Genomic DNA, 26,323 nt, shown 5'->3' on the forward strand with positions numbered 1-26,323 from the left:
AATCTCTGCACCTTCACACCTCAGATCAGCTCCAATCTCTGCACCTTCACACCTCAGATCAGCTCCAATCTCTGCACCTTCACACCTCAGATCAGCTCCAATCTCTGCACCTTCGCACCTCAGATCAGCTCCAATCTCTGCACCTTTGCACCTCAGATCAGCTCCAATCTCTGCACCTTCACACCTCAGATCAGCTCCAATTCCTATACCATCAGGCCTCAGATCAGCTCCAATCTCTGCACCTTCGCACCTCAGATCAGCTCCAATCTCTGCACCTTCACACCTCAGATCAGCTCCAATCTCTGCACCTTCACACCTCAGATCAGCTCCAATCTCTGCACCTTCACACCTCAGATCAGCTCCAATCTCTGCACCTTCACACCTCAGATCAGCTCCAATCTCTGCACCTTCGCACCTCAGATCAGCTCCAATCTCTGCACCTTCACACCTCAGATCAGCTCCAATTCCTATACCATCAGGCCTCAGATCAGCTCCAATCTCTGCACCTTCACACCTCAGATCAGCTCCAATCTCTGCACCTTCGCACCTCAGATCAGCTCCAATCTCTGCACCTTCACACCTCAGATCAGCTCCAATTCCTATACCATCAGGCCTCAGATCAGCTCCAATCTCTGCACCTTCGCACCTCAGATCAGCTCCAATCTCTGCACCTTCACACCTCAGAGCAGCTCCAATCTCTGCACCTTCACACCTCAGATCAGCTCCAATCTGCACCTTCACACCTCAGATCAGCTCCAATCTCTGCACCTTCACACCTCAGATCAGCTCCAATCTGCACCTGCAGACCTCAGATCAGCTCCAATATCTGCACCTGCAGACCTCAGATCAGCTCCAATATCTGCACCTGCAGACCTCAGATCAGCTCCAATCTCTGCACCTTCACACCTCAGGTGAACCCCAATTCTTATACCATCAAACCTCAGATAAACACTAATTGCTCCACCTCCAGACTATAGATCAATCCCCATTTCTAAACTTTCACACCGCAGATTTCCCCCAATTCCTACACTGTCAGAACTCAGATCACCCCAATTCCAGCACCTTCACACCTCAGATCAGACCCAGTTCCTGTAGCTTCAGACTCCAGATCAGTCCAAATTCATTCACCTTCACAACTCAGATCAGCGTCAATGTCTGCACCTTCACATATGAGATCAGCCTACTCTTTGTACCTTCAGACCACAGGTCAACCTCAGTTCCTGCTACTTCAGACCTCAGAGCAGCCTCAACTTCTGTACCTTCAGAACCCAGGTCAGGTCCAATTCCTACACCTTCAAGCCTCGGATCAGTTCCAATCTCTGCAAATGAAGACCACAGATAAGGCCCAGTGTATGCGCCAGCAAACACAAATGCTCCTGCGCTTGGGGATGGACTCGATGCAGGCTACAACCACATTAAGAATGTCCTGGAACATGCACACCTTGCTGCCCTCAATAGACCGGGGGAATCCAAATATACTGAATGAGGAAAGAACAAAGAGAGGGCGCACAGGCCTAGTGCATTACCATAAAAAATGTTTAATAAGAAATAAAGTAGGTGTTGTGCTCACAAACAACAATAAAGTCAAGGCACGTCATAAAAGAACAGCTGGGTCAACACCGTGCTAACAGTCCGCAATAGGGAGTGTAGACATCCAATAGGCTGACGCGTTTTGAGGACTTGCCTCTTCCTCAGAGCCAGTGGCTCTGAGGACAGCCTATTGGATGTCTACACTCCCTATTGCTGACGGTTACTTAGCACGGTGTTGACCCAGCTGTTCTTTTATGACGTGCCTTGACTTTATTGTTGTTTGTGAGCACAACACCTACTTTATTTCTTATTAAACATTTTTTATGGTAATGCACTAGGCCTGTGCGCCCTCTGTTTGTTCTTTCCTCATTCAGTATATTTGGATTTCCCCGGTCTATTGAGGGCAGCAAGGTGTTTTTTTATGACGTGCCTTGACTTTATTGTCGTTTGCCAGTTTATGCGCCTTCAGACCCCAGATCAGCCTCATTTCCAGCAGACCTCAGGTCAGCTGCAATTCCTACACCTTAAGGCTACGTTCACACTAGTGTTGTGTGCAGGCAGCAGAAAAGCATTTGGAAAGCGTTTTTACCGCTTTCCAAATGCCTCGGAAAATTCTGCACATTGCAGCACATGGTGCTGTTCAAACGGGAGCGTTAGCGTCGCGTCACGGCAAAACGGATGCCTCTGGGCGAGTCAGGAGGCGTTGAGGCCTCCTATTCTAGTCTATGGTGCCACTCCGCAAACGCCTGGCCGGCGACGCGGTTGCGGAACATTAACACCATTCAAACTTCATTATAGGTGTTTGTGGGGTGTTTTTAACGCTCGGCAAACACCTAGTAACCGCCGCTGAACCGCACATTCGGCATTTGCGGAGCGTTAAAAACGCTCCGCAAACGCTGGACCAACGCTTGCCAAACGCTATAGGGGCGTTCGGCAAGAGTTGGAAAACAGTCAAGTGTGAACGAGCCCTTAGACCCCAGATAGGCCCCATTTCCTACACCTTTAGTCGCCAAATCAGCCCCAATCTATGCACCTTCAAGGCTCATATCAGTCCCAGTTTTTGCACTTTAACATCAGATCAGCCCCAATTCCTGCACCTTCTGACCTCAGATCAGCACTACATTTTGCACTTTCAGACCTCAGATTCGATTCCTTTAAAATACACTGCATGCCTAACATGCTGATCCCTAAACTAAATCTGGCCATAGATGGCGCGATTTACCCATGGTTGCAAGAAAGAAAAGGGAGCCATACCTGCTGGAAGAACACACAGGGATTATTGCTAGCGGCTATAGCAGCTGGCAAAATTCGTATGAAAAATCCAACAGGCTGGTTTTACCCAAGTTGACCGAGCGATCAACTTGGGTATAGTCAGCCTGCCCATACTTGGCTCAAATCTCAGCCGGTCCCTGCTGAACTGGCCGAGACTCCAACCATCTATGGCTGGCTTAAGCTATTATAGAGGCTACTTTATCATCTGCCTGGGCTCTCAAACAAAGTACAGATCGCCCCAGTTGCCATGATTTCAAAAAAGTGACATTTAAACTTTTTTTGGCAATTTCAAAAAGTCATGACTGCCCAAGATTGAAACAGAAAATGACATTTGTAGTTTAGGGTATCAATACGTCTAATTCCCAGCTGTCATCAGCCATAGACACAAGGGTTAACAGTCTCAGTTCTCCACAAAACTCAGATATCCTATAACGATAGATAACACACTGAATCAAAAAACGAGAGGGGTCGCGGCTGCATCTGACCCCAGGTAACTGCAGATATGTTGTTAATAATTGTTCTTGCTTCCTCTCAGGGAGGGTCACCGGGGTCACGGAAAGATATTATGTCATCGTCTTCACAATCCTATCACTTTCTTGAATTAGAGAGACCTCGGTGTTCATGCAATTCCAATAAAACCCGTTTAAATCTCATGAGCTAGACTTGACTACTTGTGAATTAATATAACAAAAATTGTATTTTCAGTGAAGGTAAAAACGTTTCTCATTTATTACCAGTAATGACAAGCCCAGTTAGAAGAAATTCCAGACTGCAATTCATATTTTACTATACTACTTGTACAATATAAAGGCGCCAAAAATAGAACCCCAACCAAAGAGAAGTTAGTTAAAAAAATGTACTCAAGCCTCTAGGCATGCAGACTGCTTCTACAAACATTTGTGAAAGAATGGGTCGCTCTCAGGAGCTCAGTGACTCCAAGCGTGGTCCCGTGATAGGTTGTCACCTGTGCAATAAGTCCATCCGTGACATTTCCTGGCTACTAAATATTCCACGGCCAACTGTTAGTGGGATTATAACAAAGTGGAAGCAACTGGGAACAACAGCAACTCAGCCACCAAATGGTAGGCCACGTCACATGACAGAGCGGGGTCAGTTAATGCTGAAGCGCACAGTGCACAGAGATCGACAACTGTCTGCAGAGTCAATAGCTAAAGACCTCCAAACTTGGTGTGACCTTCAAATTAGCACAACAACAGTGTGTAGAGAGCTTCATGGAATGGGTTTCCATGGCCGAGCAGCTGCACCCAAGCCTTACATCAACAAGTGCAATGCAAAGCGTTGGATGCAGTGGTGTAAAGCACGCTGCCACTGGTCTCTAGAGCAGGGGAGACGTGTTCTCTGGAGTGACCAATCATGCTTCTCTGTCTGGCAATCTATTGGAAAGTTGCCAGGACAACATTACTTGCCTGACTGTATTGTGCCAAGTGTAAAATTTGGTGGAGGGGGGATTATGGTGTGGGGGTGTTTTTCAGGGGTTGGGCTTGGCCCCCTAGTTCCAGTGAAGGGAACTCTTAAGGTGTCAGCATACCAAGATATTTTGAACAATTTCGTACTCCCAACTTTGTAGGAAGAGTTTGGGGATGGCCCCTTCCTCTTCCAACATGACTGCGCAACAGTGCACAAAGCAAGGTCCATAAAGACATGGATGAGGGAGTTTGGGGTGGAGGAACTTGACTGGCCTGCTGAGTCCTGACCTCAACCCCATAGAACACCTTTGGGATCAATTAGAGCAGAGACTACTAGCCAGGCCTCCTCCCCCGACATCAGTGCCTGACCTCTCAAATGTGCTTCTGGAAGAATGGTCAAACCTTCCCATAGACACCCTCCTAAACCTTGTGGACGGCCTTCCCAGAAGAGTTGAAGCTTTTATAGCTGCAAAGGGCGGGGCCAACCCAATATTGAACCCTACGGACTAAGACTGGGATGCCATTAAAGTTCATGTGCGTGTAAAGGCAGGAGGCCCAATACTTTTGGCAATATAGTGTATACAGTGCCTTGAAAAAGTATTCATGTCCCTTGAAATTATACACATTTTGTCATGTTACAACCAAAAATATAAATGTATTTTATTGGGATTTTATGTGGTAGACCAACACAAAGTGGCATATAATGGTAAAGTAGAAGGAAAATGACAAAAAGTTTTCAAAATGTTTTACAAATAAATATCTGAAAAGTGTGGCGTGCATTTGTATTCAACCCCTTTACTCTGATACCCCTAACTTAAATCTAGTGGAACCAATTGCCTTCAGAAGTCACCTGATTATTAAATAGAGTCCCCGTGTGTCATTTCATCTTAGTATAAATGCAGCTGTTCTGTGAAGCCTTCAGAGGTTTGTTAGAGAACATTAGTGAACAGCATCATGAAGGCCAAGGAACACACCAGACAGGTCAGGGATAACGTTGTGGAGAAGTTTAAAGCAGGGTTAGATTCTAAGAAAATATCCCGAGCTGTGAACATCTCACGGAGAACTGTTCAATCCATCATCCGAAAATGGAAAGAGTACGGCACAACTGCCAACCTACCAAGACATGGCCGTCCACCTAAACTGACAGGCCGGGCAAGGAGAGCATTAATTAGAGAAGCAGCCAAGAGGTCTATGGAAACTCTGGAGGAGCTGCAGAGATGCACACCTGAGGTGGGAGAACCTGTCCACAGGACAACTATTAGTCATGCACTCCACAAATCTGGCCTTTATGTAAGAGTGGCAAGAAGAAAGCCATTGTTGAAAGAAAGCCGTCTGCAGTTTGTGAGAAGCCATGTGGGGGACACAGCAAACATGTGGAAGAAGGTGCTCTGGTCAGATGAGACCAAAACTGAACTTTTTGGCCTAAAAGCAAAAACGCTGTGTAGCGGAAAACTAACACTGCATATCACCCTGAACACACCATCTCCTCCGTGAAACATGGCGGTGGCAGCATCAAGTTGTGGGGATGCTTCTTCAGCAGGGACAGGGAAGGGTCAGAGTTGATGGGAAGAAGGATGGAGCCAAATGCAGGGCGATCATAGAAGAAAATCTATTAGAGTCTGCAAAAGACTTGAGAATGGGGTGGAGGTTCACCTTTCAGCAGAATAACGACCCAAAACATCCAGCCAGAGCTACAATGGAATGGTTTAGGTCAAAGCATATTCATGCCCAGTCCAGACCTACATATAATTGAGAATCTGTGGCAAGACTTGAAAATTGCTGTTCCCAGACGCTCTCCATCCAATCTGACAGAGCTTGAGCTATTTTGCCAAGAATGAACAGAAATGTCCCTCTCTAGATGTGCAAAGCTGGTAGAGACGTCCCCAAAAAGACTTGCATCTGGATTTGCAGTGAAAGGGGGTTCTACAAAATGTACGCCACACTTTTCACAGATTTATTTGTAAAACATTTATCATTTTCCTTCCACTTCACAATTATGTGCCACTTTGTGTTGGTCTATCACATAAAATCCCAATAAAATACATTTACGTTTTTGGTTGTAACATGACAAAATGTGGAAAATTTCAAGGGGTATGAATATTTTTTCTTCTTTACAATGGTGTTTATTGACATTAGCATTCCAACGTACAAACAAGTCCAGAGTTAGAGAAATACAATACAGGTCAAATGAATGTGTGGTTCCTTGAATAAAAACAAGAAATTGAGAAATGCACTAATTAACAGAAGTAAACGAAACAAATGGTCACGTCATATAAAAGTTAGGCTACGTTCACACTAGCCTTGTGTGCAGGCGGCAGAGAGGCGTTTGGGAAGCGTTTTTACCGCTTCCCAAACGCCTCTGCCAACTCTGCACATTACAGCACATGGTGCTGTTCTAACAGGAGCGTTTGCGTCGCGTCGCGGCAAAACGGACGCCTCTGGTCGAGTCAGGAGGCTTTGAAGCCTCCTATTCTCGTCTATGGTGCCGCTCCGCAAACGCCCGGCCGGCGTTTGCGGTGCGGTAACACCACTCAAATGCATTATAGGCGTTTGTGGGGCGTTATTAACGCTCGGCAAACGCCTAGCAACCGCCGCTAAACCGCGCATGCGGCGTTTGCGGAGCGTTTGCCGAGCGTTAAAAACGCTCCGCAAACACCGGACCAACGCTTGCCAAACGCTATAGGGGCGTTTGGCAAGCGTTGGCAAAACAGCCTAGTGTGAACGAGCCCTTAGAGATGCAAAGCCTTTTTCAAGGCAATGTATACAGGGTTTTTAATTTAGAACAAATATCCAACTGGCTCTGCCAGTCCTGCGATTCACACATCTCTGTTCCACTGCATAGCAACAAGCTGGCACCGATATTTCTTACTGAAGTTTACGGCTCCCTGTGTCACTGTATAATATACATACTTGGGACCTTACCAGAAATGACAGAGCAATGCTGGAAGTTTGTTCCGGGTGCTGAGCCATTACCAAAGTGTACGTCTCCAGAATTCCTACACTGAGCTGCCCCCAGGATAGGAGTATATACACAGCTGTCACCACTATGCAGTGTATATGTACGTTACCCACCCCTGGATCCTTGCACTCTGTACCTTATCCACCCCAGAATTATGTACGTTACCCAAACCAGACCCCTATACTATGTACGTTATCCACCCTGAACCCCTGAACTATGTACGTTACCCAAACTAGACCCCTATACTATGTACGTTATCCACCCCAGACCCCTATACTATGTACGTTACCCACCCCAGACCCCTATACTATGTACGTTATCCACCCCAGACCCCTGCACTATGTAAGTTACCCACCCCAGACCCCTATACTATGTACGTTATCCACCCCGGACCCCTGCACTATGTAAGTTACCCACCCCAGACCCCTATACTATGTACGTTATCCACCCCAGACCCCTGCACTATGTAAGTTACCCACCCCAGACCCCTGTACTATGTACGTTATCCACCCCGGACCGCTGAACTATGTACTTTACCCAAACTAGACCCCTATACTATGTACGTTACCCACCCCGGACCCCTATACTATGTACGTTATCCACCCCGGACCCCTGAACTATGTACGTTACCCACCCCAGACCCCTATACTATGTACGTTATCCACCCCGGACCCCTGAACTATGTACGTTACCCACCCCAGACCCCTATACTATGTACGTTATCCACCCAGGACCGCTGAACTATGTACGTTACCCAAACTAGAGCCCTATACTATGTACGTTATCCACCCCGGACCCCTGAACTATGTACGTTACCCAATAAATATATAAAGTGCAGCGCTAAATCATAGAAAAAGCATCAAACAAAAAGTTCGTTCAGAAAAGTTCGTTCAGATAATTCATGTAATAACAGCCAAGTGATAACACAGCTACATATGATCCAGAAGAACTCAGTGAAATGATAGAAATACGCACTCAAGGACCGCGCATAGGAAATGCGCATTAATATATAATTATCAGCAGGTGCCGTTATCCTCAAGGATAGGTGTCATCTAATAGTGGTGGACTCAACTCGGAGGACCTCTTTAAGATCGGGTTGTATTATCCGGATGACTGTTGCCTCCTCTGGATACTGTATGCAGTGAAGGCTGTGTGCTGATCTAATACCCCCTCCAATAAGATGGTCGCCGGACCTCCTCGTGGTCCCGGCGGCAAAAAGGCATCACAGGCTGTCAGCTCCTAGTACGTTACCCACCCCAGACCCCTATACTACGTACGTTACCCACCCCAGACCCCTGCACCATATACGTTACCCACCCCGGACCCCTGCACCATGTACGTTACCCACCCCAGACCCCTATACTATGTACGTTACCCACCCCAGACCCCTGCACCATATACGTTACCCGCCCCGGACCCCTGCACCATGTACGTTACCCACCCTGGACCTCTGCAATATGTACGTTACCCACCCTGGACCCCTGCACTATGTATGTTAGCCACCCCTGGATCCCTACACTATGTAAGTGACCCACCCAAACCCTTGCTCCATGTAGGTTACCCGCCCCAGACTCATTCACTATGTTTGTTACCCACCCTGGACCCCTGCACTATGTACTTTACCTACCTCTGGATCCCTACACTATGTAATTTACCCACCTCCAGACCTCTGCACTATGTAATTTACCCACACTGGACCCTTGCACTATGTACTTTACCTATTCCAGACCCCTGTACATTACCCACTATGGAATCCGTGCACCGAAAAATGTGTGCTGCGTTCAGCTGCACAGATCTGCATAATTTACACATGTATGCACATAATGGCATTCATGCATTAGCTGTTAGAAGAACTGTAGGTGCCTAAACGCTGTATGCTAAATACAAGTACTTTAGGAGTGTATTTTTTTGCAGGATCTTCTGCTACGTCTGCCAGCAAGAACCTGGGCCCCTAGTAAAAAAAATAAATACCCATACACCTGTGTAAATGAAGTCTTGGCCCAGAATAACATGCATGCAGCTCTGCGTGCCACGGACATGGCGGCCCATTCATTTGAATGGGCTGCTGTTCCTGTGTTTTCTGCAGGTAAAAGATCCCTGCGCTTTGTTTAAAATGCAGCCGCACACTTTAAATTTATCGGCAATAAATTCTCCGAAAACATGGCCGCCCTCACTGCATGCGTATGTCAGGTACACTTTAAGAGCGGAGGGTTGTCAGAGATGCATCTCTGTCATTCCTGGACTAGCTCCCGGGTCAGGTTACAATGGGGAAACTAGTCAAGAAATCGCACGGCGCGGCTGCCATGGCTGAGCCCAGGAATGGGACACGCCAGTGTTTGCCGTTACTAAATATAAAACGGCCGCTGAGAATGTGAAGGAGTGCAGCCAGCTATTGTTTGGGGACGCTCTCGCGGCTCGTCATGTAATTATGGAATAACATGTCAGGACAGGATTACAGAGGGAGCAGAGGAAGCCGAGTGTAAGGTGGGAGGGTGCCGCGGGCCCCTGCGAAGGGGAATCCCCGGCGTGCTGGCAGGACGAGGCCTCAACTAGTCCAAAGTATTATTAAAAATAAATAAATAAAAAAGCAACAAAGTACAAAATTCTGAGCAATCAAAAAAAGCAAGAATAATAAATGCAAGGACATGCTGGGACTTGCAGTTCTACAACAGTAAAGTCACAGCTCATTATACAATTTGCAGAGTTTGATTGCTGGCTTAGTGTCTGGACACCCCAACAATGAACTTCTCTCTTTGGCTCCAAACGCAACATTTATACATTTATTATATTGCCGCTTACCAATTCTGAGATGTGATGGCTGCATTAGTCTTTTGTTGTAGGCTCTTTCCTTTATTTTCACCTGGTGATCTAGCCACTAAGTCTGTTTTTCAAAAGAACAAGCTCTCCAGCAGATGTAGCAGTTAGAGGGATGAGACAAACCATTTACCACAGACAGGGGTGCTTAGAATGGTCAGCTTTTGTATATGTATGTAAAAACCTTTATCCAGAAAGGAAAAACAATGGTTTGCTGTTTAAAAGTGATAAAAATGTCATATGGGTGCAGTGTTGCATGACCGCGCAATTGTCATTCAAAGTGGGACAGCGCTGAAAGCTGAAAATTAGCCTGGGCAGGAAGGGGGTACAAGTGCCCGGTAGGCTAGGGGTTAAAGGGTTAATACACCTTTACCAAAAAGCTGCCTCTGCAGATCAGGGGCGTCTGTGGATAACAAACTAAAAAAACGCTTCCCTGTGTATGTGAATGTATATCTATGTATGTTTTCACACTGAGGCGTTGCGCTTGCGGTGTAAAAACTCCTGCTTGCAGCATGTTTGGGGAGTTAAAAAAAATGCCCCAAAACCACCTCTTCCCATTGAAATCAAAACACCTTAAAAGCGCCTCAAAAACGCCTCCGAGAAGCATTTTTGGTGCAGTTTTTAAGTCACACGTTCTTTAAAAATAAACGCTCAGAAAGCGTGGCAAAAGTGCGGTAAAAACTCATATGCATTTTTTCGGCAGATCAGCGTGAAAGTAGCCTAAAGTTGAATAATGTCCTTGCTATAGGTGTGCTTCATTTACATACCTCATGAGGCCTGACTGGAATACTCCCAGGGCGTCGCTAGGTGAGGCCTAGTCGTTATCGTGCACCTCCTACATCACAGGAGTGAGGTCTCAAACGCTGAGCTCAGAGCTACTGCATCAGGGAGAGAGAGCGCATGTGAGGGGGTTTGAATCAGAGAAAGAGCTCACTCTTGTGATGGTGCACGGTAACGACTAGGCCTCGCTTAGCAACGCCCTGGGAGTATTCCAGTCAGGCTTCATGAGGTACATAAATGGCCTACACCTATAGCAAGGACATTATTCAGCTTTAGTCAGAGCTGCACAGTTTGATATTATCCACGGTCGCCCCTTATCTGCATAGGCAGGTTCCTGGACTCTGGTAAAGGTGAACTAATCCTCTCACATTGTAGCCTGTACAAGGCCTGTTCCACACGATTCATTCCTGGAGATGAGCCGTACTCATGGCGGCCTCCAGACATCCAAAGGAATAAAAAAGGACCATGACAGGAATGCAGAGCAGAAAGAGTACCAGGCCGGGACGTTACCTGGTGAAGGCTGTGTGGCGTTGGGTAGGGACGCACAGTGAATATCATGGGAACGGGGAGGAAGGGAAGTATTCTATAAGGTGGGGGTTAAAGTGGCTGTAAACCCTTCCATATACCCAGTGAAGTGACTGGCCTCAGGTGATACACAGAGATGAAACAAATCCTACAAAAGTTGTACCTGTTTATCTGCAGCCGTCTGTCTCCTACAGGGGCGGACTGACAACTCATGGGGCCCCCGGGCAATAGGGGATCATGGGGCCCCTGTGTCCTTGCCCAAACTCAAAAATGCCTATGAAAAAGGTACCAGGGGCATCTCATGGGGCCCCCTACTGACCCCAGGCCCTCGGGCAGTGCCCGAGTTTCCAAATGGTCAGTTCGCCCCTGGTCACCTACATCCATTCAAAGTGCTGAATTTACACAGGATCTCTCAGCTCTGAAAAGCAGGGGGTGGTGAGCTGAAGTTACATCTGTGATTAGAGCTCTGAGAGCTGATTGGAGGGAAGGGACACCCCCCCCCACCCCGTTCACACAGCACACAGGAACAGAGCTGAGGCTGTCAATCAGCTGGAGGTCCCTCTCCTGTCACCATTTTTCTCTTGGTGTCAGGAAAACTTGTCAGAAGTCATTCATGCTGCTAGTAGAGGAAGGAGGCAGCGGACAGAAATGACGCTTAAGTCGACCATACACATGTAGATTTTCAGACGAGAATATGTGATTAGGGAATTGAAATCGCATCTAAGCCCCCTGGTCACACTGGATGCAATTTGAAATCGCGCATTTTGTTTGCCGCGTTTTTCTGAAGATTTCCCAACGATTTCTTGCGTTTACCATTGCGTTTTGCAGTGCGATTTCTAATGTAGTCTATGTATGTGAAATCGCAACAAACTGCAGAAAAAGTAATACAAGAACTACTTTAGCAATCGCGCTGCAGCAAATCCCGTATGTTCAGACATTCACGTTCATTAGATCCGATTTCAGGTACGATTTCAATTCCCAAATCGCACCTGAAATCGCGGCGGTGTTACCGGGGGCCAATGAATATGAGTGGCTTAACATTTGCGATTTGCTGCAGCGTGATTTCTAAAGTAGTTCTTGTATTACTTTTTCTGCAGTTTGTTGCAATTTCACATACATAGACTATAATAGAAATTGCACTGCAAAACGCAAAGGAAAACGCAAAAAATTTTTGGGAAATCTTCAGAAAACACAGCAAACAAAATGCGCGATTTTAAATCGCATTCAGTGTGAACCAAGCCTAAAGTAGTTCCTGCATGACTTTTTCTGCAGTTTTGTTGGGATTTTCACATGCATAGAATATAATGGAAATCGCACTGCAAATTGCAAGAAATCGTTGATTTCCAGTATATTCTATGTATGTGAAATCGCAACAAAAATTGCAGAAAAAGTCATCAGAACTTACTTTAGAAATCGCGCTGCAGCAAATCGCATGTTAAGGCACTCACATTCATTAGATGCAATTTCAGTTGCAATTTAAAATTCGCAAATCGCACTGGTGTGACCGGGCGCTTGGCCACCGGTCACATAGCTGAGATTTAAAATTGTGCAGTTTGTGTGCAATTTCAGCACGATTTCAGGAGCGATTTCTGATGACTTTTTTGCTACTTGTGAAGATTTTCAACAATTTCTTGCGATTTCCATTATATTCTATGTATGTGAAATCGCAACAAAACTGCACATAAAGACACTGACCTTCACATTCATTAGATGTCATTTCAATTTGCAAATTACACCTGAAATCACACTGGTGTGAACAGTCCCACCGCTGCGATTTAAAATTGTGCGATTTGTGTGCAATTTCAGCACGATTTCAGGTGAGATGTCTGAAGACTTTAGCCCTGATTCACACCGCCACAATTTCGGGTGCAATTTGGGAATTGAAATCGTAAAGAGATTCTGAAGACATTTTTGCTGCTTGTGAAGATTTTCAACAATTTCTTGCAATTTGCAGAGCGATTTCCATTATATTTAATGTATGTGAAGTCGCAACAAAACTGCAGAAAAAGTCATGAGAACTGCTTTAGAAATCATGCAAATATTAAGATGCTGGCATTCACATTCATTAGATGCAATTTCAGGTGTGATTTCAATTTGCAGTGTGACCGGGCACTTGGTCACCGGTCCCAGCGCTGCAATTTAAAATCGCGTGATTTGTGTGCGATTTCAGCACGATTTCAGGTGAGATTTCTGAAGACTTTAGCCCTGATTCACACCGCCACAATTTCAAGTGCGATTTGAGAACTGAAACCGTACCTGAAATCAGATCTAATGAATGTGAGTTTCTGAACATACGCGATGTGCTGCAGTGAGACTTCAAAAGTAGTTCTTGTATTGCTTTTTCTGCAGTTTGTTGCGATTTCACATATAGACGATAGAAACCGCACTGCAAAACGCAATGGAAAAAACAAGAAATCGTTGGGAAATCTTCCGAAAACGTGGTGAAATTGCAAACAAAATGCGCAATTTTAAATCGCATCCAGTGTGAACCAAGCCTTTTTGCCATTTGTGAAGATTTTCAACGATTTCTTGAAATTTGCAGTTCGTTTTCTTTATATTCTATGTATGTGAAATGGCAACAAAACTGCAGAACTACTTTAGAAATCGCACGTTAACCTCTTCACACCGGCCGAACGCAAATGTGCGGCCTCCCGGCATCTGGGCCTAGACACTGAGCGGCCGCACATTTGCGTTCTGTTAAAAAAGGACATATGTGCTGACACACACACGTCCGGTACTCACGGAAAGGTCCCGATCTCCTCTTTCGATCGGGAGCTTTCCCGATCATGTGACCGCCGTGACACGCCGTCACATGACCCTAAACCCCGCCGCCCAGCTTAAAAGGCTGGGAGGTGCCGGCACCAAGGGGTTAATACACTGACCTTCATTCATTAAACCACTGGTCACATCAGGTGCGATTTGGCATGTGATTTGCATGCCAGGAGACTTGCAAATCTTATGCCAAGTCGCACTTGGTCGGAGCCGCACCGAGTTCTAAAGCAGTACATGCACTACTTTTGCTGCGATTTGCATAGACATCTGTATCAGATGTCTTGCAAATCGCAAGAAAATCGGCAGGTCACCCGATCTCAAAATCGTGCAACTTCACTTCAAGTCGCACGATTTCAAAATCGGGTTTGATGTGACCGGGGTATAAATGCAATTTCAGTTGCGATTTCAAATCGCACTGGTGTGACCAGGCACTTAGTGCTCCGGATAGGGACAAGTACACACTACAGATGGATATGGTTTGTTCATATTTCATGTCTTAGATTTACAACCACTTTATGCCCTGGTTCACACTGGACGCAACTTGGCATGCCCTGCAACTTGCAAATCACATGCCAAGTCGCACACTATTGTCTGCAATGACCGCGGTCATATCGGTGCGGGTCTGACTTGGTCGGAGCCGCACCGATTTCAAAAGTAGCACTTGCACTACGTTTGGTGCGATTTGCATAGACATCTGTGTCAGATGTCTTGCAAATCGCAAATAAAATCAGCGGGTCCCCTGACTTAATATCATGAATTTCAATGAATCTATCTTTACCACCTTTACGGCCAATAGGCTGCTTTCACGCTGCAGCGTTTTTGCGCACAAGAAAAGCTCAAGAAAGGTGCATCCCTTTAAATTCAATGTATGACTCCACCTATAACTACAATATGGCGTCCAGGTGCAGCGGTCCTTCGTATCTCCTAATCGATCGCAGCAACCGAGACTGAAACATGTGCGTTTTCGCACGGTACTGTGGAGAGACACCCTGCCTCAAAACAAGACCCAATCCAGAGAGGGAATCTCTCATCTAGGAAGCAACACCCGCTTAACTCCTTAAGGGGAACTCTGGTGGGTGTCGATCAACATTAAAGCCCTAAGGATCCTGTCTGAAGACCATCCATCCCTTAGAGGGAAGACACCATAGTTCCTGACCCCCCTTCAGGACTTCTGGAGTATATATTTACAGGCGCATTATATATGCGCGTCCGGTGAGTGCGCATTACTTACACAACTATTGCACAGACACCGGTTTCCAGAAAACAAGCACTTTAACAGCCTCCCGTCCGCTATATAGTAAAATAACGGACGCAAGGCGGTTCTCTCGTTCTGGGAGGATGTCATATGACGTCCTCCCGTTCTCACTGCGCATGCACGGCTCAGAGAGCGTGCATCGCGGCGATCGGCGGTGCGCTGTGTCCCTCGGACACAGCGGATCACCGATCACGGAAAGAGCCGAAGATGTCGGTTCGGTCATGTGATCAGCTGTGTCCAATCACAGCTGATCACATGTAAACAGGGAAATGCCGGCTATCGGCATTTCTCTCCTCACGAGCTGTCACACTGACAGAGGAGAGGAGAGCCGGTAATCGGCATTCCTCGGAGAGGACATGTACACTGATCATCAGTGTGCCCTGATGATCAGTGTAGCCCCAGCAGTGCCACCTGTCAGTGCTCATCAGTGCCTTGTGCCAGTGTCCAGCAGTGCCACATCAATGCCACATATCAGTGCCTACCAGTGCACATCAATGCCACATATCAGTGCCCATCTGAGCTGCCTTTTAGTGTCACCCATCAGTGCCAGTCAGTGCTGCCAGTCAGTGCCACCTATCAGTGCCATGTATCAGTGCTGCCTTTCAGTGCCCATCAGTGATACCTACCAGTGCCTCCTCATCAGTGCAGCCTATCAGTGCCCACCACTGCAGCCTCATTAGCGCATATCAGTGACGGAGAAAAATCACTTATTTTACAAAATTTTATAACAAAAACTAAGAAAAAACTTTTTTTTTCAAAATTTTCAGTGGTTTTTGGTTTGTTTAAGAAAAAATAAAAAACCCAAAAGGTGATTAAATACCACCAAAAGAAAGCTCTGTCACAAAAAAATGCTAAAATTTTCATATGGGTACAGTGTTGCATGACCACACAATTGTCATTCAAAGTGTGACAGCGCTGAAAGCTGGACATTGGCCTGGGCAGGAAGGGGGTATAAGTGCCCGGTAGGCGAGGGGTTAAAGAGCACAAGAGTCACTCTGAGATGTTGTTACCTATGAACTTCGTACTTGATTTTATTTTTATGATCTTTTATTCATATATCTTGTAAGTACTGCACCTCTCTTTTAGAGACTGAAACATGGTTTGAGTTTTCCTCTGGCAGACCCCCAGCGCTGTGAAGGGGGGGATATAGAAGGGGGCAGATTGCTGCCACATGCCGAGCAGAACAGACCTCTTTACACGGCGCTCTGTAGGACGCGGTCCAAACCACGTGCAGCGAACCCTCTCTGCTGCGCAGACCGAGGTGAAGCCGTGCCAAACGGCAGGATCCTTCGGAGAAAATGAGGAGCGGTTAATCAGAGGGATTAAAGGGAAAAGGAATCCCCGAGTTACTCCGGATAATCCGGCCGTGGAAGTGACCCGGGACGAGTGACTCGCGGCGCCCGGGTGTGTTTACACGCAGCAGTCACGGGGCGCGCACATTCTACGATGGGGTTAACAGAAGAGTTTATTTTAAAAAGGCAAAGCGTGGCACCCAATCAAAACTCACCTATCTCACAACGGCCTAGTGAGATCGGATTGGGAGCGCATCCAAACTTGTACTTCTTTACTAACCACTTGCCAGCCGCTCCCAGCAAATCTATTGCAAGCAAGTAGCAAGTGTAGGCATCGCCGCATACATGTATGTCACAAGCCTGCTTCCAGGTGCGCCCCTTGCCTATCGGTGCTGTGAGTGGCTATATCACATGTCGGTTAGCCGGTTACAGCTAATGATTTTGGTTGCATACCAGATGATCGCTGTGGCCAATCACAGAACAGAAAATAAAATAATATATAATATATAAACAGCGCAAATCAATCTCCTTACCACATAATCAAAAAATGATGATAAATTGAATAGTGATAATAGTGTCCAAAAAATATATAATATATAAAAAAATGTATTTATACATAAATTAAAGTTCTTTCTTCCCATTAAAAAATCAAAAATAATCTTCTCCTAAAAAAAAAAAAAAAAAAATGTACTTCCACCAATCACCAGTGTGAAATCAACATCAACCGCACTCACCAGATGTTAGTGAGTGTTGTGCCTTTAGGATTTTAGGGATCCTACACCCCCTCTAAATCTTTCAGAGCTCCTTTTCACTTTGTAAGGCTTGATCACAGAACAGAGCCCTGTGCTTACAAACAAACAGATGTTCTGTGTGCCAGAACATTTAGTAAAAGCAGAGCCTATTACACTTGTCAGACACACAGTTAACCCCTTGATTGCTCCTTGATATTTACCCCTTCCCAGCCAGTGTCATTAGTACAGTGTACAGTATTCTAGCTGATCACTGTATTAGACCCCGGTCACACTGAGCCATTGGCTCCTGCTGCTGTCAATCACAGCCAGTGAGCAAATCAGGTGAGAGAGGGGTGGGGCCGAGGCGCGGCTGTATGTGTGAATGGACAGCAAGCTGCTTACTATGGGGGAACCCGAAAGGAGGGAGGGGCTGGGAACGCCGATGGGGGAGATGAAAAGAGGAGGATCTGGGCTGCCCAAAACCACTACACACAGCAGATAAGTATGACATGTTTGTTATTAAAAACAAATAACAAAAAAAAAAACAAGACTTTAGTATCACTTTGATGGGCGAGTCTGACAAGCGGTGCCACCTGTCAAACTGCAGAGGTAAAAATGCAGCGGCTGTGAAGCCAAGCTCAGCCGCCTGTTTTTACTGCCCCGTTGACCACCCGTGCGAAAGAGCCCTAATGGAAATAAGGGTGATAAGGACTCGGATGCGAAGGAGGGGGGGTGATAAGGACTCGGATGTGAAGGAGGGGGGATGATAAGGACTTGGAAGTGAAAGGGTGGGGATAATAAGGACTCGGATGTGAAGGGGGGGTGATAAGGACTCGGATGTGAAAGAGGGGGGATGATAAGGACTCGGATGTGAAAGAGGGGGGATGATAAGGACTGGGATGCGAAGGAGGGGGGATGATAAGGAATGGGATGCGAAGGAGGGGGGATGATAAGGACTGGGATGCGAAGGAGGGGGGATGATAAGGACTGGGATGCGAAGGAGGGGGGATGATAAGGACTGGGATGCGAAGGAGGGGGAATGACAAGGACTGGGATGTGAAGGAGGCGGGATGACAAAGACTGGGATGCGAAGGAGGGGGGATGACAAGGACTGGGATGCGAAGGAGGGGGGATGACAAGGACTGGGATGCGAAGGAGGGGGGATGACAAGGACTGGGATGCGAAGGAGGGGGGATGAGAAGGACTGGGATGCGAAGGAGGGGGGATGAGAAGGACTGGGATGCGAAGGAGGGGGGATGAGAAGGACTGGGATGCGAAGGAGGGGGGATGAGAAGGACTGGGATGCGAAGGAGGGGGGATGAGAAGGACTGGGATGCGAAGGAGGGGGGATGATAAGGACTGGGATGCGAAGGAGGGGGGATGATAAGGACTGGGATGCGAAGGAGGGGGGGTGATAAGGACTGGGATGTGAAGGAGGGGGGGGTGATAAGGACTGGGATGCGAAGGAGGGGGGATGATAAGGACTGGGATGCGAAGGAGGGGGGATGATAAGGACTGGGATGCGAAGGAGGGGGGATGATAAGGACTGGGATGCGAAGGAGGGGGGATGATAAGGACTGGGATGTGAAGGAGGGGGGGTGATAAGGACTCTGATGCGAAGGAGGGGGGGTGATAAGGACTCTGATGCGAAGGAGGGGGGGTGATAAGGACTCGGATGCGAAGGAGGGGGGATGATAAGGACTGGGATGTGAAGGAGGGGGGGTGATAAGGACTGGGATGTGAAGGAGGGGGGGTGATAAGGACTGGGATGTGAAGGAGGGGGGGTGATAAGGACTCTGATGCGAAGGAGGGGGGGTGATAAGGACTCGGATGCGAAGGAGGGGGGTGATAAGCACTCGGATGCGAAGGAGGGGGGATGATAAGGACTGGGATGTGAAGAAGGGGGGGTGATAAGGACTCGGATGTGAAGTGGGGGGGAATGATAAGGACTCATGCATCCAAACTTTAAAAAGTGCCTTTTCCATGCTGACCCATCACACATCATCTAGTTCTCTATAAGGATGGGCACATCAGAGTACAAAAGGATGGAAAGCAATACCCCTCCCCCACTCCTCAACACAACCCCCCTTCCAGCCAGATGTGTTATTACCAGGACCCAATGATAACCCCCCACCCTGAGTGTGCAGCAAGAAAAGTCCAGGCCTCTGCCCTACCACACTGCTGCAAACAGAGAAATGGCTCCTTAATAGATGCAACAGTGCCCAGCACTGGACCTATTCCCCTCTCTTCCCCTTCACACGGGGGTGGTAAAAAAAAAAAAAAAATAGAAACTGTTTTGCATTACAGTAACAAATGTTTTTATCTTTAGTTATCACTTTACACGGGGGGGGGGGGGGAATCACTTTACACGCACATTTTCAGTCTGAAGATTACATAAACCCCCCAAGATATATTTTCTGAAAGCAGAGACCCCGGAGGATTGAGAACATAGCGGCAGTTATTTGTGTCACATGACATTTCAGCTCAAATCTAAAATTTCAATACAAAATTTAATCAAATTCATTTTCTTTCACACAAACTCCACAGAATACCCGCTTCTTTGGTCAAATATTTGTATGTCCTAAATTCACGGCTCACAGTGTGCACCAGAAGAAAGTCCCAGTGCCCGCCTCATCCACCTGCTGGAGGAAACCCAGCATCAATCTCCGTGTCAAACGCAAGGCCCGCGGGACAAATCTGACCCGCCAAGCCATCTCATGTGGCCCTCAAACCTCCCCTGCAGCTGTGGAACCTCCTCCTTGTCTCAGCAGTTGGCAGCAGAGAGGACAGAACTCCCCGCCAGATCCTGCGCTTCTCCCTGCAGCTGTGGAGAGGTTTGTCCCTTCCCCCATTCCCCTGTCTCAGCAGGGAGGACAGAAATCCTCGCCAGATCCTGCGCTTCTCCCTGCAGCCATAGAGAGGTTTGTCCCTTCCCCCATTCCCCAGTCTCAGCAGGGAGGACAGAACTCCTCGCCAGATCCTGCGCTTCTCCCTGCGGCCGTGGAGAGGTTTGTCCCTTCCCCCATTCCCCAGTCTCAGCAAGGAGGATAGAACTCCTCGCCAGATCCTGCACTTATCCCTGCAGCCATAGAGAGGTTTGTCCATTCCCCTGTCTCAGCAGGGAGGACTGAACTCCTCGCCAGATCCTGCGCTTCTCCCTGCAGCCGTGGAGAAGTTTGTCCCTTCCCCCATTCCCCAGTCTCAGCAGGGAGGACTGAACTCCTCGCCAGATCCTGCGCTTCTCCCTGCAGCCGTGGAGAGGTTTGTCCCTTCCCCCATTCCCCAGTCTCAGCAGGGAGGACTGAACTCCTCGCCAGATCCTGCGCTTCTCCCTGCAGCCGTGGAGAAGTTTGTCCCTTCCCCCATTCCCCAGTCTCAGCAGGGAGGACAGAACTCCTCGCCAGATCCTGCGCTTCTCCCTGCAGCCGTGGAGAAGTTTGTCCCTTCCCCCATTCCCCAGTCTCAGCAGGGAGGACTGAACTCCTCGCCAGATCCTGCGCTTCTCCCTGCAGCCGTGGAGAAGTTTGTCCCTTCCCCCATTCCCCAGTCTCAGCAGGGAGGACAGAACTCCTCGCCAGATCCTGCGCTTCTCCCTGCAGCCGTGGAGAAGTTTGTCCCTTCCCCCATTCCCCAGTCTCAGCAGGGAGGACTGAACTCCTCGCCAGATCCTGCGCTTCTCCCTGCAGCCGTGGAGAGGTTTGTCCATTCCCGTCTCAGCAGAGAGGACAGAACTCCTCGCCAGATCCTGCCCAGATGGGGGCTAGCAGGTTTGTAATCACATTTAAGGTCAGGGGTCAAAAGCCAAAGCAGGATGCCAGTGAAACAGTCCAAATATAAGACACGGGTCCGAAACAGACCCGATACAGCCAACATGGGGAGTGGTCATCACAGCAATGATTGGATTACATGACATAGTCAGTCCTGGGCCCAGATAGATGTCCACATGGGTTATATCATATAGTCAGTCCTGGGCCCATATAGAGGTCCACATGGGTTATATCATATAGTCAGTCCTGGGCCCATATAGAGGTCCACATGGGTTATATCATATAGTCAGTCCTGGGCCCAGATAGATGTCCACATGGGTTATATCATATAGTCAGTCCTGGGCCCATATAGAGGTCCACATGGGTTATATCATATAGACAGTCCTGGGCCCATATAGAGGTCCACATGGGTTATATCATATAGTCAGTCCTGGGCCCAGATAGATGTCCACATGGGTTATATCATATAGACAGTCCTGGGCCCAGATAGATGTCCACATGGGTTATATCATATAGACAGTCCTGGGCCCATATAGAGGTCCACATGGGTTATATCATATAGTCAGTCCTGGGCCCATATAGAGGTCCACATGGGTTATATCATATAGACAGTCCTGGGCCCATATAGAGGTCCACATGGGTTATATCATATAGTCAGTCCTGGGCCCAGATAGATGTCCACATGGGTTATATCATATAGACAGTCCTGGGCCCAGATAGATGTCCACATGGGTTATATCATATAGACAGTCCTGGGCCCATATAGAGGTCCACATGGGTTATATCATATAGTCAGTCCTGGGCCCATATAGAGGTCCACATGGGTTATATCATATAGTCAGTCCTGGGCCCATATAAAGGTCCACATGGGTTATATCATATAGACAGTCCTGGGCCCATATAGATGTCCACATGGGTTATATCATATAGACAGTCCTGGGCCCAGATAGATGTCCACATGGGTTATATCATATAGTCAGTCCTGGGCCCATATAGAGGTCCACATGGGTTATATCATATAGTCAGTCCTGGGCCCATATAGAGGTCCACATGGGTTATATCATATAGTCAGTCCTGGGCCCATATAGAGGTCCACATGGGTTATATCATATAGTCAGTTCTGGGCCCATATAGAGGTCCACATGGGTTATATCATATAGACAGTCCTGGGCCCATATAGAGGTCCACATGGGTTATATCATATAGTCAGTCCTGGGCCCATATAGAGGTCCACATGGGTTATATCATATAGTCAGTCCTGACAATATAAAGGTCCACATGGGTTATATCACATAGTCAGTCCTGGGTCCATATAGATGGACACATGGATTATATTGTATAGTCAGTCCTGAGTCCATACAGATGTCCACATGTGTTATTTCATATAATCAGTCCTGGGTCCATATAGAGGTCCACATGGATTATATCGTATAGTCAGTCCTGGGCCCAGATAGATGTCCACATGGGTTATATCACATGCTCAGTCCTGGGTCCAGATAGAGGTTCACATGGGTTTATCACATGCTCGGTCCTGGTCCCATATAGAGGTCCACATGGGTTATATCATATAGTCAGTCCTGGTCCCATATAGAGGTCCACATGGGTTATATCATATAGTCAGTCCTGGGCCCAGATAGATGTCCACATTGTTATATCATATAGTCAGTCCTGGGCCCATATAGAGGTCCACATGGGTTATATCATATAGTCAGTCCTGGTCCCATATAGAGGTCCACATGGGTTATATCATATAGTCAGTCCTGGTCCCATATAGAGGACCACATGGGTTATATCATATAGTCAGTCCTGGTCCCATATAGAGGTCCACATGGGTTATATCATATAGTCAGTCCTGGGCCCATATAGAGGTCCACATGGGTTATATCATATAGTCAGTCCTGGTCCCATATAGAGGACCACATGGGTTATATCATATAGTCAGTCCTGGTCCCATATAGAGGTCCACATGGGTTATATCATATAGTCAGTCCTGGGCCCATATAGAGGTCCACATGGGTTATATCATATAGTCAGTCCTGGTCCCATATAGAGGACCACATGGGTTATATCATATAGTCAGTCCTGGTCCCATATAGAGGACCACATGGGTTTATCACATGCTCGGTCCTGGTCCCATATAGAGGTCCACATGGGTTTATCACATGCTCGGTCCTGGTCCCATATAGAGGACCACATGGGTTTATCACATGCTCGGTCCTGGGTCCACAGTTTACAAACACATGATCAATGAGTGATATCGTTACACACATTGTGACATTAGATCATTAGATTTTATTAGTATCCTGTAGCAACAGAAACAACAAATAGCCATCACCCCGATGTCACCCCTACAACCTACACACATCATTCACCTGTCCAGGGCACTGACAGAGGATGGGGACTCCGATCTTCCATGGGGGTCACTGCCCACACAGCCAAAGAGGGCAGGAAGAGATGGGAAGTGCATGATGATGAAGGGAAGGGAAGCACGTGAGACAGGGAAGGGAAGCACGTGAGACAGGGAAGGGAAGCACGTGAGACAGGGAAGGGAAGCACGTGAGACAGGGAAGGGAAGCACGTGAGACAGGGAAGGGAAGCACGTGACTATGAAGGGAAGAACGTGACTATGAAGGGAAGAACGTGACTATGAAGGGAAGAACGTGACAGGGAAGGGAAGAACGTGACAGGGAAGGGAAGAACGTGACAGGGAAGGGAAGAACGTGACAGGGAAGGGAAGAACGTGACAGGGAAGGGAAGAACGTGACAGGGAAGGGAAGTACGTGACAGGGAAGGGAAGTACGTGACAGGGAAGGGAAGTACGTGACAGGGAAGGGAAGTACGTGACAGGGAAGGGAAGTACGTGACAGGGAAGGGAAGTACGTGACAGGGAAGGGAAGTACGTGACAGGGAAGGGAAGTACGTGACAGGGAAGGGAAGTACGTGACAGGGAAGGGAAGTACGTGACAGGGAAGGGAAGTACGTGACAGGGAAGGGAAGAACGTGACAGGGAAGGGAAGAACGTGACAGGGAAGGGAAGAACGTGACAGGGAAGGGAAGCACGTGACAGGGAAGGGAAGCACGTGACAGGGAAGGGAAGCACGTGACAGGGAAGGGAAGCACGTGACAGGGAAGGGAAGAACGTGAGCCAGGGAAGGGAAGAACGTGAGCCAGGGAAGGGAAGAACGTGACAGGGAAGGGAAGCACGTGACAGGGAAGGGAAGAACGTGACAGGGAAGGGAAGCACGTGACAGGGAAGGGAAGCACGTGACAGGGAAGGGAAGCACGTGACAGGGAAGGGAAGCACGTGACAGGGAAGGGAAGAACGTGAGCCAGGGAAGGGAAGAACGTGAGCCAGGGAAGGGAAGAACGTGAGCCAGGGAAGGGAAGAACGTGAGCCAGGGAAGGGAAGAACGTGACAGGGAAGGGAAGAACGTGACAGGGAAGGGAAGAACGTGAGCCAGGGAAGGGAAGAACGTGAGCCAGGGAAGGGAAGAACGTGAGCCAGGGAAGGGAAGTACGTGACAGGGAAGGGAAGTACGTGACAGGGAAGGGAAGAACGTGAGCCAGGGAAGGGAAGTACGTGACAGGGAAGGGAAGTACGTGACAGGGAAGGGAAGTACGTGACAGGGAAGGGAAGTACGTGACAGGGAAGGGAAGAACGTGACAGGGAAGGGAAGAACGTGACAAGGAAAGTGCATTGAAAGTGGTATTTAACATTCTTTTGCTTCCGCTGTGTGATGAGACACCTAGCTAACAGGTGGGAAGCCTCACTTTCGTCATTCACTGCGTGCTCTGCTAGTAATACAGAGTCATGTCAGAGCTTACTGAGCCTCAAAGAGGGCAGATTGTTGGTGCCGCTTAGCTGGGGCCTCTGTGACTGAAGATGGCGATGTATTTCCCGTGTCGCGAGATGTGGTATCAAAGGTTATGGCGGCATATACAGTTTCCGGGAGCTCAATCTCAGTCCTGTGAAGACCGAGTCCCGTGAAGACTGAGACTGAGCTCTGCAGTCACTTTTGCTGCAGTTGTTTTATTCTGCGCAATGTCTTTTTGTCTCTTTCGGTCAGCTGACCATGTGGACCGCGTTTATAATTCTCAGACTGAGTTTTCCCAGAAGCTAGGTGTCTCATCACACAGCGGAAGCAGAAGAATGTTACATGACTTCTGCTGTCAATGCGGGACATGTTGTCACTTTCACATCTGCGAATCGTGTGGTGTTTCCATATTTTTGTCCAACCCCCATGTGATGATGATGAGGGAAGTAATAAAACATTCATAAACAAAGTGAAGTCCACCCGGCGGGTGACATGTATAGAAGGGGATGTGATGGACAGAGAGGGGGAGGGGCGGAGGGGGTGATGAAGGTAAACATGCCCCCAGTCGGCTGACAGGGCCACAGAGGGGCCCCGAGTGACCCCAGCTAGAGGAGGGCGGAGTCAGTCCGGTGACACGTGACCCCCCCTCCCGGTCCGGTACTCACCCACACAGCCCAGCAGGAGGTAAAGGAGCCACATATCACGGAGCGCCGCCACAGCCCCGCCCAGATCCGGGTCACCGTGCCCGGGCACCGCTGTGTCTTCTCACTGCAACCGCCCGGGACTCCGCATCCTCCCCGTGTGTGTGTGTGACCCGGAGAGTCCGTGCCAGTACCGGGCATGCGCACCGAGCTCCTCCCACAAGCCCGCCCCTCCACACTCCTGTGTGTGACAGACACCGATCTGTACGATACCGACCACCTATATACCGATCTGTACAACACCGACCGCCTATACCGATCTGTACAACACCGGCCACCTATATATACACCGGCCACCATATACCGATCCGTACCACACCGGCCACCCATACACCGATCCGTACGACACCGGCCACCCATACACCGATCCGTACCACACCGGCCACCTATATATACACCGGCCACCATATACCGATCCGTACGACACCGACCACCCATATACCAATCCGTACCACACCGGCCACCCATACACCGATCCGTACCACACCGGCCACCCATACACCGATCCGTACCACACCGGCCACCCATACTCCGATCCGTACGACACCGGCCACCCATATACCGATCCGTACGACACGACCACCTATGTATACACACACACCAATCTGTACGACACCGACCACCCATATACCGATCCGTACGACACCGACCACCCATATACCGATCCGTACGACACGACCACC

General features: G+C 48.2%; 1 protein-coding gene across 2 annotated transcripts in view; it reads right to left on the reverse strand.

The window, feature by feature from the left end:
* LDLRAD3 (low density lipoprotein receptor class A domain containing 3) overlaps nucleotides 1-25,786 on the reverse strand; it is a 273,554-nt gene extending 247,768 nt beyond the window's left edge. For both annotated transcript variants that reach the window (XM_089677345.1, XM_089677344.1), the window contains exon 1: nucleotides 25,605-25,786. In XM_089677345.1, the coding sequence (XP_089533471.1) occupies nucleotides 25,605-25,638 (34 nt within the window). In that variant the 5' untranslated portion in view covers nucleotides 25,639-25,786. The remainder of the gene's footprint in view (nucleotides 1-25,604) is intronic.
* Between the last annotated feature and the right edge of the window lie 537 nt (nucleotides 25,787-26,323).

The sequence above is a fragment of the Staurois parvus genome, unplaced genomic scaffold (genome assembly GCF_062004578.1).
Source record: "Staurois parvus isolate SC_StPar_1 unplaced genomic scaffold, SC_StPar_1.0 ptg000184l, whole genome shotgun sequence".
In the NCBI taxonomy this organism is placed as follows: Eukaryota; Metazoa; Chordata; class Amphibia; order Anura; family Ranidae; genus Staurois; species Staurois parvus.